At 49.4% G+C, this 19393-nt stretch overlaps 1 protein-coding gene across 3 annotated transcripts in view; it reads right to left on the bottom strand.

The window, feature by feature from the left end:
* The window catches only part of LOC140385848 (leucine-rich glioma-inactivated protein 1-like), a 105053-nt gene that overhangs the window by 51722 nt on the left and 33938 nt on the right, over positions 1-19393 (bottom strand). For all 3 annotated transcript variants that reach the window (XM_072468438.1, XM_072468436.1, XM_072468437.1), the window contains 2 exons: positions 8475-8546; positions 8312-8383 (listed from right to left, as the gene is read on the bottom strand). In XM_072468438.1, coding sequence (XP_072324539.1) covers positions 8312-8383; positions 8475-8546 — 144 coding nt within the window. The remainder of the gene's footprint in view (positions 1-8311; positions 8384-8474; positions 8547-19393) is intronic.

Genomic DNA, 19393 nt, shown 5'->3' with positions numbered 1-19393 from the left:
CGCCAGGGACCCGGTTTGATTCCCGCTTGGGTTACTGTCTGTGCGGTGTCTGCACATTCTTCCCCGTGTCTGTGTGGGTTTCCTCCGGGTGCTCCAGTTTCCTCCCACCAGTCCTGAAAGACATGCTGTTAGGTGAATTAGATATTCTGAATTCTCCCTCCGTGTACCCGAACAGGCGCCGGAGTGTGACGGCCAGGGGATTTTCACAGTAACTTCATTGCAGTGTTAATGTAAGCCTACTTGTCGCACTAATAAAGATTATTATTATGATGTAGGCCAGACCGGATAAGGATGGCAGATTTCCTTCTCTAAAGGACATTAGTGACCGAGATGAGTTTTTATAACAATCGACAATGGTTTCATGGTCATCATCAGACTTTTAATTCCAGATTTTTTTATTTAATTCAAATTTCACCATGTGCAGTGGCGGGATTCACATCTGGGTCCCCCAGGGGCTGTTTAGCACAGGGCTAAATCGCTGGCTTTGAAAGCAGACGAAGGCAGGCCAGCAGCACGGTTCAATTCCCGTACCAGCCTCCCCGAACAGGAGCCGGAATGTGGTGACTAGGGGCTTTTCACAGTAACTTCATTTGAAGCCTACTTGTGACAATAAGCGATTTTCATTTCATTTCATTTCACTTCCTTGAGTACTCTGGGATGAAGATTATCAGGCCCGGGAGGTTTGTCTGCCTTCAATCCCATTAATTTCCCCCAAACCATTTCTTTACCAAAACTAATTTCCTTCAGCTCCTCACTGAAACTTGTGTTTCTCAGAACTTTGGTACAATATTCATGTCTTCCTTTGTGAAGACAGAAGCAAAGTACGAATTTAGTTCCTCAGCCATTTCTTTGTTCCTGGTTATGAATTTCCCCGTTTCTGATTGTAAGGGGCCTACATTTGTTCTTATCAATCCTTTTTGCTTTATATGCCTGTAGAAACGTATACAGTCTCCAGAGTGCAATGAACGCTGGGTCAGTGAGTAAATTTAAGGAGGAGTTAGACAGATTTTTAATTTGTAATGGGTTGAATTCAGGCTTATGGAGAACGGGCAGGACGGTGAAGTTGAGGCTGTGATGAGATCAGCCATGATCATATTATACGGTCAAGAGGCTAAAATGCCTTCTCCTGCTCCTAGTTCTTAGGTTTTTGTCGTCTTATGCCCTAAGAAAGAACTATTCTGTCTAATTCCACCTTCCAGCTCTTGGTCTGTAGCCCTGTAGGTAACAGCGCCTCAAACACAAATACATAGAAACATACACATAAAATAGAAGCAGGAGGAGGCCATTCGGCCCTTTGAGCCTGCTCCGCCATTAATTATGCTCATGGCTGATCATCAAGTTTAATACCCTGATCTCGCCTTCCCCTTTCATCCCAAGAGCTATGTCAATTTCTTCTTGAAAGTAGACAGCATTTTGGCCTCAGATCTGGTGTTCTTGATTAATAAGAGGATTCCTTGATTAATAGGGGGATCCGGGGTTATGGGGAGAAGGCAGCAGAATGGGGATGAGGAAAATATAGCCATGAGTGAAAGGCGGAGTAGACTCAATGGGCCGAATGGCTTAATTCTGCACCTATATCCTATGGCCTTATGGATGGCTCTGCAAAGAGTGACTCAGTGTGCCATTAATGACTCAAAGTAATTAGCCAAAGTCCACAAAGGGCAGAGGCATCTCTTTCTTTTATGGAGCAACAATTGGTCATATCATAGACTCCCCTGGTTGTCTGGAAGAATACAGGGGAAGATCAAACAGAAAAAGAAAGCGTACGATAGGTACAAAGAACTAAGATAGCCTAGACAAGTATAGGAAGTGTACGAACAAAGTCAGAAAGGAAATGAAAGAGAGGGCAAGAAAAAAGATTTGCAAGTGAAGTTAAAGAAAACCCAAAGATGTTTTCCCAATATATTCATGGTTGAAGGTTAGTTATAGAACATGTGGGATCTATTAGAGATGAAGAAAGGATCTTGTGTGTATATGCAGAGGCTGTGGGAAGGGTTCTAAATGAATATTTTGTATCTGTGTTTCCAAAGGAAATGGATGATGCAGATACAGTAGTCCAGGAGGAACACGGTGAGACATTAGACAGGATAATCATAAAGAGAGAGGAAGCACTCAAAGGGTTGGAATCCTTGAAAATTGATAAGTCACCAGGGCCAGGTGGATTGTTTCTGACGCTACTGAAGGAGGTCAGGGAGGAGATGGCAGATCGGATGGCAGATGCTCCGAGGGTGATTTTCCAATCCTCACTACATACAGGGGAGATACCGGAGGACTGGAGAAATACAAACATGGTTCCATTGTTTAAAAAGGGATCGAAGGAAATTATAGGCCAGTTAGTCTTCCGTGTTGGGCAAATTAGTAGAATCAATCCTGAGAGATAGGATTAACTGTCACATAAAAAGGCATGGACTAGTCAGGGATAGTCAGCATGGATTTGTTAAAGGAATGTCTCGCTTCAGAAATTTGATTGAATTCATTGAGGAGGTGATAAGAAGGGTTGATGAAGGTAGTACAGTGGATGTGGTGTACATGGATTTTAGCAAGGTATTTGACAAAGTCATAGAATCATAGAATTTACAGTGCAGAAGAAGGCCATTCATTACATCGAGCCTGCACCGGCCCTTGGAGAGAGCACCCCACTTAAGCCCACGCCTCCACCCTATCGCTGTAACCCAGTAACCCCACCTAACCTTTTTTTTGCACACTAAGGGCAATTTAGCATGGACAATCCACCTAACCTGTACATCTTTGGACTGTGGGAGGAAACCGGAGCACCCAGTGGAAACCCACGCAGAAACGGGGAGAACGTGCAGACTCCACACAGGCAGTGACCCAAGCCGGGAATCGAACCTGGGACCCAGGAGCTGTGAAGCAACTGTGCTAACCACTGTGCTACCATGCTGCCCATATGGCAGATTGGTCAAAAAGGTAAAAGCCCATGGGATACAGGGCAATGTGGCAAACTGGATAAAAAGTTGGCTTAGTAACAGGAAACAAAGGGTAATGGTCGATGGCTGCCCTTGCAAATGCAAAGTTGTTTAAAGTGGTGTTCCACAGGGCTCAGTGTTGGTGCCCTTACTGTCTGTGTTACATATTAACGATTTGAACGTGAATGTGGAGACACGATTGGGAAATCTGTAGACGACATAAAGATTGGCCAAGTGATGGACAATGTAGAGGATAGCTATAATCTCTAAAACGATATACATAGAACATAGAACTTACAGTGCAGAAGGAGGCCACATGGCCCATCGAGTCTGCACTGAACCAGTTAAGCCCTCACTTCTACCCTATCCCCGTAACCCAATAATCCCACCTAACCTTTTATGGTCACTAAGGGCAATTTATCATGGCCAATCCACCTAACCTGCACGTCTTTGGACTGTGGGAGGAAACTGGAGCACCCGGAGGAAACCCACGCAGACACGGGGAGAACGTGCAGACTCCGCACAGACAGTGATCCAGCAGGGAATCGAACCTGGGACCCTGGCGCTGTGAAACCACAGTGCTAATCACTTGTGCTACCGTGCTGCCCACATGGATTGGTGGAGTGGGCGGTATAGTGGCAGATGGATTTTAACAGAGAAGTGTGAGGTCATGTATTTAGGAAGGTCAAACAGTTGTAGGGATTACACAACAAATGGGAATATACAAAGAGGGGTAGATGAAGTGAGAGATCTTGACGTACAAGTACACAGGTCCCGAAAGGCAGAAGTTCAAGTAGGCAAGGCTGTAAAGAAGGCATATGGAAAGCTCTCCTTCATTGACAGAGGTATAGAAAATAAAAGTAAGGATATAACGTTGGAATTGTATAAAACACTGGTGAGGGCATAACTGGAGTAAAGTGTGCAGTTCTGGTCACCACATTACAGGAAGGTCATAATTGCTCTGGGGAGAGAGCAGAGGAGGTTTAGAAGAACGTTGCCAGGGCTGGAAAAGTGTAGCTAGAGGAGAGATTAGTTAGGTTGGTGTTATATTACTTGGAACAAATAAGGCTGAGGGGTGACTTAACTGAGGTGTACAAAATTATGTGGGGAAGAGATAGAGTGGATAGGAGAAAATTATTTCCCTTGGTGGAGAATTCTAGAACCGGGGGACATAAATTCTGGATCAGTGGCAGAATATAAGAACTAGGAACAGGAGTAGGCCATCTGGCCCCTCGAGCCTGCTCCGCTATTTAATGAGATCATGGCTGATCTTTGTGGATCAGCTCCACTCTCCGGCCCGTACACCATATCCCCGAATCCCTTTATTCTTTAGAAAGTCATCTATCTTTTTCTTAAAAACGTTTAAAGAAGGAGCCTCAACTGCTTCACTGGGCAAGGAATTCCAGAGATTCACAACCCTTTGGGTGAAGAAGTTCCTCCTACACTCCGTCCTAAATTTACCTCCCCTTATTTTGAGGCTATGCCCCCTAGTTCTGCTTTCCCCGACCAGTGGAAACAACCTGCCTGCATCTATCCTATCTATTCCCTTCATAATTTTATATGTCTCAATAAGATCCCCCTGCATCCTTCTAAACTCCAATGAGCACAGTCCCAGTCTACTCAACCTCTCGTCATAATCTAATCCCCTCAACTCTGGGATCAACCGAGTGAATCTCCTCTGCACTCCCTCCAGTGCCAATATGTCCTTTTTCAGGTAAGGAGACCAAAACTGAACACAATACTCCAAATGCGACCTCACCAACACCCTATACAATTGCAGCATAACCTCACTAGTCTTGAACTCCATCCCTCTAGCAATGAAAGACAAAACTCGATTAGCCTTCTTAATCACCTGTTGCACCTGCACACCAACTTTTTGCGACTCGTGCACCAGCACACCCAGGTCCCTCTGCACAGCAGCATGTTTCAACATCTTACCATTTAAATAAGAATCCATTCTGCTGTTATTCCTCCCAAAATGGATAGCCTCACACTTGGCAACATTGAATTCCATCTGCCAGACCCTAGCCCATTCACCTAACCTATCCAAATCCTTCTGCAGACTTCCGGTATCCCCTGCCCTTTTTGCTTTACCACTCATCTTAGTGTCGTCTGCAAACTTTGACACATTGCACTTGGTCCCCAACTCCAAATCGTCTATGTAAATTGTGAACAACTGCGGGCCCAACACTGATCCTTGAGGGACGCCACTAGTTACAGGTTGCCAACCAGAGAAACACCCATTTATCCCCACTCTCTGCTTTCTGTTAGTTAACCAATCCTCTACCCATGCTACCACTTTACCCTCAATGCCATGCATCTTTAGTTTATGCAGCAACCTTTTGTGTGGCACCTTGTCAAAAGCTTTCTGTAAATCCAGATATACCACATCCATTGGCTCCCCGTTATCTACTGCACTGGTAACGTCCTCAAAAATTTCTACCAAATTAGTCAGACACGACCTACCCTTTGTGAACCCATGCTGCGTCTGCCCAATGGGACAATTTCCCTCCAGGTGCCCCGCTATTCCTCCTTAATGATAGATTCCAGCATTTTCCCTACAACCGAAGTTAAGCTTACTGGCCTATAATTACCCACTTTCTGCCGACCTCCTTTTTTAAACAGTGGTGTCACGTTTGCTACTTTCCAATCCTCTGGGACCACCCCAGAGTCTTGTGAATTTTGATAAATTATCACTAGTGCATTTACAATTTCCCTAGCCATCTCTTTTAACACTCTGGGATGCATCCCATCAGGGCCAGGAGACTTGTCTACCTTTAGCCCCATTAGCTTGCCCAATACTGCCTCCTTAGTGATTACAATCATCTCAAGGTCCTCACCTATCATATCCTTATTTCCATCAGTCACTGGCATGTTATTTGTGTCCTCCACTGTGAAGACTGACCCAATAAACCTGTTCAGCTCCTCAGCCATTTCCCCGTCTCCTATTATTAAATCTCCCTTCTCATCTTCCAAAGGACCAATATTTACCTTAGTCACTCTTTTTTGTCTTATATATTTGTAGAAGCTTTTACTATCTGCTTTTATGTTCTGAGCCAGTTTACTTTCATAGTCTACCTTACTCTTCTTTATGGCTTTTTTAGTAGCTTTCTGTTGTCCCCTAAAGACTTCCCAGTCCTCTAGTCTCCCACTAATTTTTGCCACTTTGTGATGTTTTTTCCTTCAATTTGATACTCTCCCTCACCTCCTTAGATATCCACGGTCGATTTTTCCCCTTTCTACCGTCTTTCTTTTTTGTCGGTATGAACCTTCTCTGAACACTGTGAAAGATCGCTCGGAAGTATCTCCACTGTTCCTCAACTGCTTCACCATGAAGTCTTTGCTCCCAGTCTACCTTAGCTAGTTCTTCTCTCATCCCATTGTAATCGCCTTTGTTTAAGCACAAAACACTAGTGTTTGATTTTACCTTGTCATCCTCCAACTGTATTTTAAATTCCACCATATTGTGGTCGCTCCTTCCAAGAGGATCTCGAACTATGAGATAATTAATCAATCCTGCCTCATTACACAGGACCAGATCTAGGACCGCTTGTTCCCTTGTAGGTTCCATTACATACTGTTCCAGGAAATTATCCCGGGCACATTCTATAAACTCCTCCTCAAGGCTGCCTTTACCAACCTGGTTAAACCAATCGATATGCAGATTAAAATCTCCCATGATAACCGCTGTACCATTTCTACATGCATCCCTTATTTCTTTGGTTATTGCCTGCCCTACCATCCTGTTACTATTTGGTGGCCTATAGACTACTCCTATCAGTGACCTTTTCGCCTTACTATTCCTGATTTTTACCCAAATTGATTCAACCTTGTCCTCCATAGCACCAATATCATCCCTTACTATTGCCCGGATGCCATCCTTAAACAACAAAGCTACACCACCGTCCTTACCGTCCATTCTATCCTTTCATATAATCTGATACCCTTGGATATTTAACTCCCAGTCGTGACCATCTTTTAACCATGTTTCAGTAATGGCCACTAAATCATAGTCATTCACGATGATTTGCGCCATCAACTCATTTACCTTATTTCGTACACTACGAGCATTCAGGTAAAGTACACTCATGCTGTTTTTTATGTCTTTGTTATGAATCCTAACACCTTGATCAGTAACTTTTCGCAATTTATTTTTCCTCTTACCCTTTCTCCTAATTTTCCTTGTCTTTGAACCCATATCTCTACATAATAACCTGTCACGTAACCTGCTGCCTTGATCTCCATTAACCATTATACTGTCCATAGCTTTACACTTCCCTTCCCCCCAACTTGCTAGTTTAAGGTGTAGAGGGGACATGAGGAAGAACTTTTTTATTCAGAGTGTAGTGGAAATCTGGAATTCGCTGCCCGAGTTGGTGGTGGAGGCGGAAACCCGAAACTCTTTTAAAAAGTACCTAGTACCTGGATCTGCACCTTAAGTGCACTAAGTACATCACTATGGACTGGGTGCAGGAGGGTGGGATTAGGAACGACACCTGGGTGTCCTTGGGCTGACAGGGACAAGATGGGTAGTATGGCCTCCTTCTGTGCTGTAACATTTCATAGAATTTACAGTGCAGAAGGAGGCCATTTGGCCCATCGAGTCTGCACCGGCTCTTGGAAAGAGCACCCTACCCAAGGTCAACACCTCCACCCTATCCCCATAACCCAGTAACCCCACCCAACACTAAGGGCAATTTTGGACACTAAGGGCAATTTATCATGGCCAATCCACCTAACCGGCACATCTTTGGACTGTGGGAGGAAACCGGAGCACCCGGAGGAAACCCACGCACACACGGGGAGGATGTGCAGACTCCGCACAGACAGTGACCCAAGCCGGAATCGAACCTGGGACCCTGGAGCTGTGAAGCAATTATGCTAACCACTGTGCTACCATGCTGCCCACATTCAACCCATTGATTCAGTGTCGGCTTTCTGTAAAGAAGCCAAATCAGTTCCATTCCTCCACTCTGCCACTATAGCCTCATAGGTTTATTTCCCTCAAACGCCCATCCAATTTCCTTCTGAAATCCTTCATCTATTCCATATTCACCGCCCTTCTAGACATTAAAAAAGGCATGCGCTGGATAAAGCGCTGCAGGAACTGAAATATAAAAGTAAAATTGAAGGGGAACCAAAAGATGAGAAAGTAGATGATAGGTCAATAAACCATAGGCACAAGAGAAGAGAAGGGAGGATTAATTAGACAGGATGATATCAAATACATTGATTTGGCACAACGCAAAAGACATTCTTAGCATCCAATACTATTTCAGAATTGGTTACTATTTTTCCTCAAGAGCATTTGTAGTTAAGGTACAAGGGCTGCTAGATGCTATGCCAAATGCATAGGTTACTTCGATAAGAAAGGATATACTTACAAGTGAATGAGAGACTTGAGTCCTCGAAAAGCGTATCTTGAGATGGACTGGATTTTGTTGTTTTCTACGAACCTAGGGGGAAGATTAACGTTTCAGTGCTCTCATATTAATCATTCTCAATTACTGCAAAGTGTTAACATGTCCAGATTTATCGTCTACTTACAGGTATTCAAGTTGAGAAAGACCAAGGAAGGCATCATCCCCAACAGTGTCAAAAGAGTTTGAAGTGAACAAGCTGTTAAGGAAGTAATAATCAGAACAATCATATTTTTTACTTTCAGAAAATGTCTGACATTCTGACTGATACTGACAAATTGTATGCAATTCTCAGTCACACCATTTAAGGTGGGTGTATTTTTGCTGGTTGATCCTATCTGATAGGTTGGTGGAGTAAGATTCAATTAACAACTTTCAAAAGAGAATTGGATAACACCTTCAAAGGAGCTGGCACGGCTATGAGGGTTGGATTGGCCTCCTTCGCTGCAATAAAGATTCTACGATTCTACCTGTATACCCAACAAGGGAAGTCGGATCATTGCTGGAAATGAACTACCTTTCCATGTGCTGAAGGGAATTTAATTCCGACCTTCGGAGGGGGCTAGAAGGTGGTGGGGACTGCAGAATCAGGAGGAAAAGTAGGGAACCGACAGCCCATTTAAGTTTGGGATGGGGCAGCCCAAGGACACCCAGATGGCTTTTCTGCCTGGCGGCCAATTGAGGCTCCATAAATGGCCATTAATGGGCCTCATTCCACCATCACTGGTAGGGCCACATGGGAAGGCAACCAGTAAAACCGAGCAGCCTCTCTGTGGGCCCAGGGGCCCTTCTAACCAGGCACCCTGTGTCCCACAAAAGGCCAAATGGTGACAAGTACTGTGCCATTTAAAAAAAACACCCTGTCCTCCGCAACAAACCCCGGCCTGCCGAACCGGTCTAGACAAGCCCCACAAACCTAGCTGAGGGCCCCCGCCATTGTTGCTAGCCCAGGCTGGCTGCAATGCCAGCAGCGGCCACCACTCCTGATGGTGCAGCTGAGACTGAAGACTAGCAGCTCTTGGAGGTAGGGCCCCTACCCTTAAATTCCTGATGACCGTGTAATCACTTTGGGGCCTCCATAAATCACCATGGCAGGTTTGCCTCCAGCTTTCAAGCCTGTGGATTGCGTCTGCATGGGTTTGCTCCTGGTGCTCCAGTTTCTTCCCATATTCGAAGGATTGCAGGTTGCGTGGATTCACCATGAGAGTGACCGGAGAATCGGCGCCATTGGCGCCGGGGCGGTTGGCGCGGCGCCGGTCGGGGGCCGCTCTAAGTGACCCCCCCCGGCGATTCTCCGCCCGGGATGGGCCGAGTGGCCACCCAAAAATGCCCGAGTCCCGCCGGCGCCGTTCACATCCGGTCTTACCTGGCGGGACCTCGGCGTCCATCCTGACGGGGGCGGCCCGGTGGGGGTGGGGAGAATGGGGGGTCCGACCCGGGGGGGGGCGGGGGGGGGCCTCCACCATGGCCTGGCTTGCGATTGGGGCCTACCAATTGGTGGGCCGGCCTCTCGTGGTGGGGGCCTCTTTTGCTCCGCGCCAGCCCCTGTAGCCCTACGCCATGTTGCGTCGGGGCCGGCGCGGAGAAGGGAGCTACCGTGCATGCGCGTATTGGTGCCGGTCGCAGTGCGCATGCGCAGACCCGCGGTGCCCATTTGACACCGGTATCGGCAGCTGGAGCGGCGTGGGTCGCTCCAGTGCTGTGCTGGCCTCCTGTAGGGCAGAGGGTCGCTACACATAGCGGTCCGATGATGCCGTCATTAAACTCTCCAGTTTTTACGACGGTGTCAACACTCTGCCTTCAGATGGGAGAATCCCGCCCCGGAACTCCATTAGATCCCCCAGCCACACCGAGGTACAGGGGGGAGAAGCTGACCTCCACCCTAACAGGACATGCCTGTGAGCGATCAATGAGGCAAAGGGTAAGACATCTACCCCCGCACCTGTCTGCAGCTCTGGCAGATCTGACACCCCAAATATGGCCTCCAGGGGATCAGGCTCCAAATCCACATGCAGGACCTCAGACATGGTGCTGAAAAACGACCCCCAAAATTTCTCGGGCAGGAGAACATATGGACATGGTTGTCTGAACCCCTCCCACACCACTCGCAGCTATCCTGCACCCCCTCAAACAACCGGCTCATCCTCATCTTAGTTAAGTGCAGCTTGTGCACCCCTTTAATTGAATCAAACCCAGCCTTTTTTTTAAATTCATTTACAGGATGTGGGTGTCTCTGGTTAGGTCAGCATTTATTGCCCATCCCTCGTGCCCTTCAGAAGGTGGTGGTGTGTTGCCTTCTTGAACCGCTACAGTCCTTCAGGTGTAGGTACACCCACTGTGATGTTAGGGAGGGAGTTCCAGGATGTTATCCCAATGACGGAAGGAATGGCGATATATTTCCAAGTCAGGGTCTTAAGTGACTTGGAAGGGAACCTCCAGGTGATGGGTATCTGCTGCTCTTGTCCTTCTAGATGGTAGTGGTCGTGGGGTTGGAAGGTATGGTCTGAGGAACCTTGGTGAGTTACTGCAGTACATCTTGTAGATGGTACACACGGCTGCCACTGTTCGTCGGTGGTGGAGGATTTGAATGTTTGTGGAAGGGATAGCAATTATGTGGGCTGCTTTGTCCTGGATGGTATCAAGCTTGAGTGCTGTTGGAGCTGCACTCATCCAAGCAAGTGGAGAGTATTCCATTACAATCCTGACTTGTGCCTTGTAGATGGTGGACATGATTTGGGGAGTCAGTAGGTGAGTTACTCGCTGTAGGATTCCTAGCCTTTGACATGCTCTGGTAGCCACAATATTAATGTGGCTAGTCCAGTTGAGTTTCTGATTAATGGTAACCCCCAGGATGTTGATTGTGGGGGATTCAGCGATGGTAATGCCATTGAATGTCAAGTGACGGTGGTTAGATCCTCTCTTGTAGGAGATGGTCATTGCCTGACACTTGTGTGGCACAAATTTAATTTGCCACTTGTCAGCCCAAACTTGGCTATTGTCCAGGTCTTGCTGCATTTGGACATGGATGCTTTGTTATCTGAGGAGTCTCGAATGGTGCTGAACATTGTGCAGTCATCCACAAACATCCCCACTTCTGACCTTATGATGGAAGGCAGGTCATTGATGAAGCAGCTGAAAATGGTTGGGCCGAGGACACTACCCTGAGAAACTCCTGCAGTGATGTCCAGGAGCTGAGATGATTGACCTCCAACCACCACAACCATCTTCCTTTGTGCCGGGTATGATTCCAACCAGCGGAGAGTTTCCGCCTACGAATCCCATTGACTCAAGTTTAGCTCGGGCTCCTTGATGCCATACTCGGTCAAATGCTGCCTTGATGTCAAGGGCAGTCATTCTCGCCTCACTTTTGGCATTCAGTTCTTTTGTCCATGTTTGAACCAAGGCTGTAATGAGGTCAGGAGCTGAGTGACCCTGGCGGAACCCAAATTGAACGTCCGTGAGCAGGTTATTTCCGAGGTCAAGGCGTTAACCATCCGCAACACTTTGCACCATAATCTCTCCTCCAACAACATCTCCAACTCTTCCTCCCACTTGGCCTTAATCCTTTCCATGGACTCCTTGTCCTCCTCCATAATCCTACCATTGTTTGCCGAAATGACCCTACACTCCAGCCCCCCCATCGACGGCACCTCCTCCAACAAGGAGGAGGATGGTGCCACCTGAAAGCTCGGGGAAACCTTTCTTGCAATATTCCGCACCTGCGTATATCTTTACCCCTCCTCACGCTGGAACCCATACTTCACCCCCAACTCCTCCAAGCTTGCAAACCGCCCCTATAAAAATAGATCCTTCATCTCTTTCAACCCTTTCTCCTCCCATCCCCGGAACCTCACATTCATCCTACCAGGCTGAAACCCATGATTCCCTCTTATTGGCATCACCCACAATCCTGCCCTCATCTTGAAGTGCTGTCGGAATTGCCCCCAAATCTTCAGCGTGGCTACCACTACAGGATTACCCGAGTACTTTCCTGGGATGAATAGTAGCAGTGTCGTAGCCAGCGCCTGCAACCCCGACCCCCGACAAGAACCCACCTCCATCCGAACCCACAAATCCTCCATCTCTCTCCTCCAGCCCCCACCTTCTCCGCATTCGCCGCCCAGTAATAGTGTAACAAGTTCGGAAGAGCCAAACTGCCCCAACTGCCGCTCCCTTTGGAGCGCCGCCTTCCTTGTCCTGGCCAGTGTCCCTGCCCACATAAACGACGGGACTAGTTTGTTTAGCCCTCAAAAGAATGACTTTAGCAAAAAGACCGGCAGACACTGGAACAGAAACAGGAATCGTGGCAAAATGTTCACCTTCGACTTCTGGTTGCGGTGATGCACTGCTAAGCCGCATTCGGCAGCTCCCATTCTAACGGACTTTTGGGCTCTTATCGGGAGCCCCAATGGAGTTTTTTTCCGACCTAACCCAGTGCGGGGTGACGAAGGAAGGAGTCCCCCCCGGGTGTGTATGGAAAGGAGCGGCGGTAGTGGCCAGATTGGGAAGGATCCTTTGGAGCAGCGGCAGAGAAGAGAAGGGAGAAGCAAGATGGCGGCGGATGGAGCCCAGATGGTATGGGGCCCGGACCAGCAGGAGTTTCTCCGACAATGTGTGGAGGAGCTTAAGAAAGAGGTGCCGGCGCCGATGCTACTGGCAATCGAGGGACTGAAGGAAACACAAAAGGTCCAGGCGATGGAGCTCCGTGGAGTGAAGGCAAAGGCAGCCGGGAATGAAGATGAGATACAGGGCCTGGTGGTAAAAACGGAGACACACAAGGAACTGCACAAGAGGTGCATAGAAAGGCTGGAAGCCTAGGGGAACAGCTCGAGGAGGAAAAACCTACGGATTCTAGGTCTCCCCGAAGGAGCAGAGGGAGCTGATGTTGGGGCTTATGTGAGCGCGATGCTCCACACACTAATGGGAGCTGAGGCCCCAACGGGCCCCCTGGAAGTGGAAGGAGCATACCGGGTCCTCGTGAGAAGACCAAAGGCAGGTGAAACACCAAGAGCAATAGTGGTGAAGTTCCATCGCTACATGGACAGAGAGATGGTCCTGAGCTGGGCCAAGAAGGCACGGAGTAGCAAATGGGAGAATGCAGTGATACGGGTGTATCAGGACTGGAGTGCGGAGGTGGCGAGAAGGAGGGCGAGCTTTAACCGGGCCAAGGCGGTGCTCCATAGGAAGAAAATAAAATTTGGGATGCTGCAGCCGGCGCGATTTTGGGTCACGCATCAGGGCAAGCACCACTACTTCGAGACGGCGGATGAGGCATGGACATTCATCCAAGAAGAGAAACTGGACTAGATTTGAGAGTTTGATGTTTGGAGAGAAGCAGCGAGGTGGTGATATGGGAATGTAAAGTGGGGAAAGGGGAGGGCTATTGTACAGCAATGCTGGACGGGGAATTTCTCTCTCCCCGATGGGGGGGGACACGAAGAAATGTGGGCGCCGGTGGAAAAAGGGACAGGGAAGGGGAATGAGGGAACTGCACCATAGGGGGTGGGGCCGAGAGGAAAGCGCGGGTATTTTCCCACGCTATGGAAATTATAGCGGGAAAACGGGCGCAGGAAGAAAGGGAGCCCCACACGCAGGGAGGTCAAAGAGTGAACGGGGGAAGCCGAGGTCAGCCAGAGTTAGCTGACTTCCGGAAGCAATATGGGGGGAGTAACCAAGCTAGAGGGGAATCTAGCGGGGGGGGGGGGGGGGTAGGATTAACTGGGTTGCTGCTGCTGAGTGCAAGGGGGAGCTGGTAAGAGATGAGGTGATCGGGGCGGGAAGGCGCTGCCTGGGGGACAGACGGGTGCGCGGGACCTGGATGGGGAGATGGACTAAAAAAGGGGATGGCTAGTCGACGAGGGGGGGGGGGTGAATGGCCCCCCAATCCGGCTGATCACGTGGAATGTGAGAGGCTTAAATGGGCCGATTAAGAGGGCACGGGTGTTTGCGCACTTAAAGAGACTGAAGGCAGACGTAGTCATGCTCCAGGAGACATGAACCTGAAGGTGGCGGATCAGGTTAGATTAAGAAAAGGATGGGTGGGACAGGTATTCCACTCAGGGTTGGACGCGAAAAACAGAGGGGTGGCAATATTGGTGGGGAAACGTGTATCATTCGAGGCTAAGAATATAGTGGTGGACAGTGGGGGCAGATATGTGATGGCGAGTGGCAGACTGCAGGGAGAGGCGGTTGTGCTGGTGAATGTATATGCCCCGAACTGGGATGACGCGGGATTCATGAAGCGAATGCTGGGACGTATCCCGGACCTGGAGGTGGGAAGCTTGGTAATGGGGGGGGGGGGGATTTTAACACAATGCTGGATCCAGGGCTAGACCGGTCCAGATCCAGGACCGGGAGAAGGCCGGCAGCGGCCAAGGTGCTTAAGGGATTTATGGAACAAATGGGGGGAGTGGATCCGTGGAGATTCGCCAGGCCGATGGCTAAAGTGTTCTCTTTCTTATCCCACGTCCATAAGGTATGCTCTCGGATAGACTTTTTCGTTTTGGGAAGGGCACTGATCCCGAAAGTGGCAGGAACGGAGTACTCGGCCATAGCCGTTTCAGACCACGCCCCGCATTGGGTGGATTTGGAACTAGGAGAGGAAAGGGAGCAGCGCCCACTCTGGCGACTAGATATGGGACTACTGGCGGACGAGGGGGTCTGCGAAAGGGTGAGGGGGTGTATTGAGCGATACCTGGAGGTCAACGACGATGGGGAGGTTCAGGTGGGGGTAGTATGGGAAGCGCTGAAGGCGGTGGTTAGAGGAGATCTGATCTCCATCAGAGCCCACAAGGGGAAACAAGAGGGCAAAGAAAGAGAGAGATTAGTGGGGGAAATTATGAGGGTGGATAAGAAATATGCGGAGGCCCCAGACGAAGGGCTATACAGAGAAAGACGAAGACTACAGACGGAGTTTGACCTGCTGACCACGGGAAAGGCAGAGGCACAGTGGAGGAAGGCACAGGGGATGCAATATGAGTATGGGGAAAAGGCGAGCCGGCAGTTGGCCCACCAACTTCGGAAGAGGATGGCGGCCAGAGAGATTGGGGGAGTTAGGGCCGAAACGGGAAATATGGAGCAGAGAGCAGGGAAAGTGAACAAGGTGTTCAAGACCTTTTATGAGAGGCTATATAAGTCCCAACCCCCGGGGGGAAAAGAAGGAATGTTACACTTTCTGGACCAGCTAAGGTTCCCGAAGGTGAAGGGGCAGGAGGTGGCAGGTCTGGGGGCGCCAATTGAGGTGGATGAGGTGATTAAAGGACTGGGGAACATGCAGGCTGGGAAGGCCCCGGGACCAGACGGGTTTCCGGTGGAATTTTACAGGAAGTATATGGATCTGTTGGCCCCGCTCTTGGCGAGAACCTTTAATGAGGCTAAGGAAAGGGGGATGCTACCCCCGACAATGTCGGAGGCGACGATATCGCTAATCCTGAAACGAGATAAAGACCTGCTGCAATGCGGGTCATACAGGCCTATCTCACTCCTAAATGTAGATGCCAAACTGCTGGCAAAAGTGATGGCGACAAGGATAGAGGATTGCATCCCAGGGGTGGTGCATGATGACCAGACAGGGTTTGTAAAGGGGAGACAACTGAATGTTAATGTACGAAGGTTGCTGGGGGTGATGATGACGCCCCCACCGGAGGGGTAGGCAGAGATAGTGGCGGCGATGGATGCAGAGAAGGCATTCGATAGGGTGGAGTGGGACTATCTGTGGGAGGTGCTGAAGAGGTTTGGGTTCGGTGAGGGGTTTATTAGATGGGTCAGACTCTTATATGGGGCCCCGGTGGCAAGTGTAGTCACAAACCGGCAAAGATCGGGGTATTTTCGGCTACATAGGGGTACAAGACAAGGGTGTCCCCTGTCCCCGTTACTGTTCGCGTTGGCAATTGAACCACTGGCCATAGCGCTGAGGGACTCTAAGAAGTGGAGGGGGGTGCTTAGAGGGGGAGAGGAGCACCGAGTGTCGCTCTACGCAGATGATCTACTGCTATACGTTGCGGACCCGGTAGAGGGGATGCCAGAAGTAATGCAGATACTTAGGGAGTTTGAAGAGTTCTCGGGATACAAACTAAATATGGGGAAGAGCGAGCTTTTTGTAATGCACCCCGGGGAACAGGGAAGGGGGATAGATGCTCTGCTGCTGAGGAGAGTGGAAAGGAACTTCCGATACCCGGGGATCCAGGTGGCCAGGAACTGGGGAACCCTGCATAGACTTAACCTGGCGCGACTGGTGGAGCAGATGGAGGAGGACTTTAAGAGGTGGGATATGGTGCCGCTATCGCTGGCGGGCAGAGTGCAGGCAGTTAAAATGGTGGTCCTCCCGAGGTTTGTTTTCGTGTTTCAGTGCCTCCCCATTCTGATCACAAAGGCCTTTTTTTTTTTAAAAATAGACAGGAGCATTACGAGCTTTGTGTGGGCAGGAAAGACCCCGAGAGTAAAGAGGGGGTTCCTGCAGCGCAGTAGGGACAGAGGGGGACTGGCGCTGCCGAGTTTGAGCGACTACTACTGGGCCGCCAATGTGTCGATGGTCTGTAAGTGGATGAGGGAGGAAGAGGGAGCAGCGTGGAAAAAGCTGGAGATGGCGTCCTGTAAAGGAACGAGCCTAAAAGCGCTGGTGACGGCGCCGCTGCCGTTCTCCCCGAAAAGGTATACCACAAACCCAGTGGTGGTGGCAACCTTGAGGATCTGGGGGCAGTGGAGGCGACACAGGGGAGTGACGGGTGCCTCGGTGTGGTCCCCGATAAGGAATAACCACAGGTTTGTCCCAGGGAGGCTGGATGGGGGGTTACAGTGTTGGCAACGAGCAGGAATTAGGAAGCTGAGGGACCTGTTTATAGACGGGACGTTTGCAAGTCTGGGAGCACTAGAAGAAAAATATAAGTTGCCCCCGGGGAACGCCTTCCGGTATATGCAAGTGAGGGCATTTGCGAGGCAACAGGTGAGGGAATTTCCGCAACTCCCGATGCAGGGGATCCAAGATAGAGTGATTTCTGGGGTGTGGGTCGGAGAGGGCAAAGTGTCCGAAATATACCGGGAGATGAGGGACGAGGGGGAGGCGATGATAGAGGAGCTGAAGGGAAAATGGGAAGAAGAGCTGGGGGAAGAGATTGAGGAGGGGCTATGGGCTGATGCCCTAAGTAGGGTAAATTCCTCGTCCTCGTGTGCCAGGCTTAGCCTGATTCAATTTAAGGTTCTACATAGAGCACATATGACGGGAGCAAGACTGAGCAGGTTTTTCGGGGTGGAGGACAGGTGTGGGAGGTGCTCGGGAAGCTCGGCGAACCCCACACACATGTTCTGGTCGTGTCCGGCACTGCACGAGTTCTGGGGGGGCGTGGCAAGGGTAATTTCAAAGGTGGTGAAGGTCCGGGTCAAGCCAGGCTGGGGGTTAGCTATATTTGGGGTTGCGGAAGAGCTGGGAGTGTCGGAGGCGAAAGAGACCGATATTTTGGCCTTTGCATCCCTAGTAGCCCGGCGTAGGATTTTACTCATGTGGAAGGAAGCGAAACCCCCCCCGGCGTGGAGGCCTGGATAAACGACATGGCAGGGTTCATAAGATTGGAACGAATAAAATTTGCATTGAGAGGATCGGCTCAGGGGTTCTCCAGGCGGTGGCAATCGTTCCTTGACTATCTCGCAGAACGATAATGAAAAGATAGAAATGACAGCAGCAGCAACCCAGGGGGGAGGGGGGAGCACTATTTTGTGTTTTTGCTATTTTTTTTTTTTAGTTGTTGTTGTTAGTTCACTATATTATTTAAATAATGTTATTTACCAGTCAATGTATAATCCCTTGTTGAGTTGTAAAAACGGAAAAAATTTTGTTTGAAAAATGTTAATAAAATATATATATTTTTTTAAATGTTCACCTTCACTGCCTACACCCGGCCTGCCAGCGACCAGGGGAGACTATCCCATGGCACCAAGTCCTCCTTCACCCTCTCCACCAGGCTAGTGAAATTAAGTTTGTGAAGTCGCACCCAGTCCCGCGCCACGTGCATCCCCAAATACCTAAAATAAGTTCATAGAATCATAGTATTTACAGTGCAGAAGGAGGCCATTCGGCCCATTGAGTCTGCACCGGCCCTTGGAAAGAGCATCCTACTTAAGTCCACGTCTCCACCCTATCCCCGTAACCCAGTAACCCCACCTACCCTTTTTGGACTCTAAGGGCAATTTACCTAACCTGCACATCTTTGGACTGTGGGTGGAAACTGGAGCACCCGGAGGAAACCCACGCACACACGGGGAGGACGTGCAGACAGTGATCCAAGCAGGGAATCAAACCTGGGACCCTGGAGCTGTGAAACAACTGTGCTAACCACTGTGCTACCGTGCTTCTACCTGGAATGGCAACCCTCCCACCCCCACCTCTGCGTCTGGAGAAGACACCACAAAATATTCGCCCTGTCCCAAAAACTAGTACCCCGAAAACACCCCACATTTCCTTAGCAACCCCATTATGTCCCTCACCGATGAGTTCAGGTCCAAGATGTACAGCAGCAGATCGTCCACTCCTTCCTCACTATCCCCTTCCACAGGTCTAAGCCCCTCAGTGCAATGGCCAAGGGCTCAATCGCCAGCATCAACAGAATGGAGGACATGAGGTGTCCCTGCCTCATTCCCCGAAATAGTGGCACGTACCCAGAATTCATATCGCTCGTCCACACACATGTTGTCGGATTCTTGTATAACAATTTCACCCATGCCACAAACTTAGGTCCATTCCCAAACTTCTCAACACCGTAAGCAAATAACTCCACTCCACTCTGTCAAACGCCTTCTCCACATCGAATGCCACCACCACCTTCAGCTCCCTTCCTTCTGCCGGAGAAAGCACCACATTCGGCAGCCGCCCGACCACAGCTGCCTGCCCTTGACGAACCCCATCTGATCATCCCCACCACCTTTGTGAGGCACTCCTCCAGCCTCACCGCCAACACGTTTAGCAATATCTTAGCATCCACGTTCAGTAGAGATTTGGGCCTATTCGACACACACTCCACCGGACCCATCTCCTTTTTAAGTAATAGTGAGATGGAT

Source organism: Scyliorhinus torazame, chromosome 11 (genome assembly GCF_047496885.1).
Source record: "Scyliorhinus torazame isolate Kashiwa2021f chromosome 11, sScyTor2.1, whole genome shotgun sequence".
Taxonomy (NCBI): Eukaryota; Metazoa; Chordata; class Chondrichthyes; order Carcharhiniformes; family Scyliorhinidae; genus Scyliorhinus; species Scyliorhinus torazame.
This window is presented reverse-complemented; position numbering and strand designations above follow the sequence as displayed.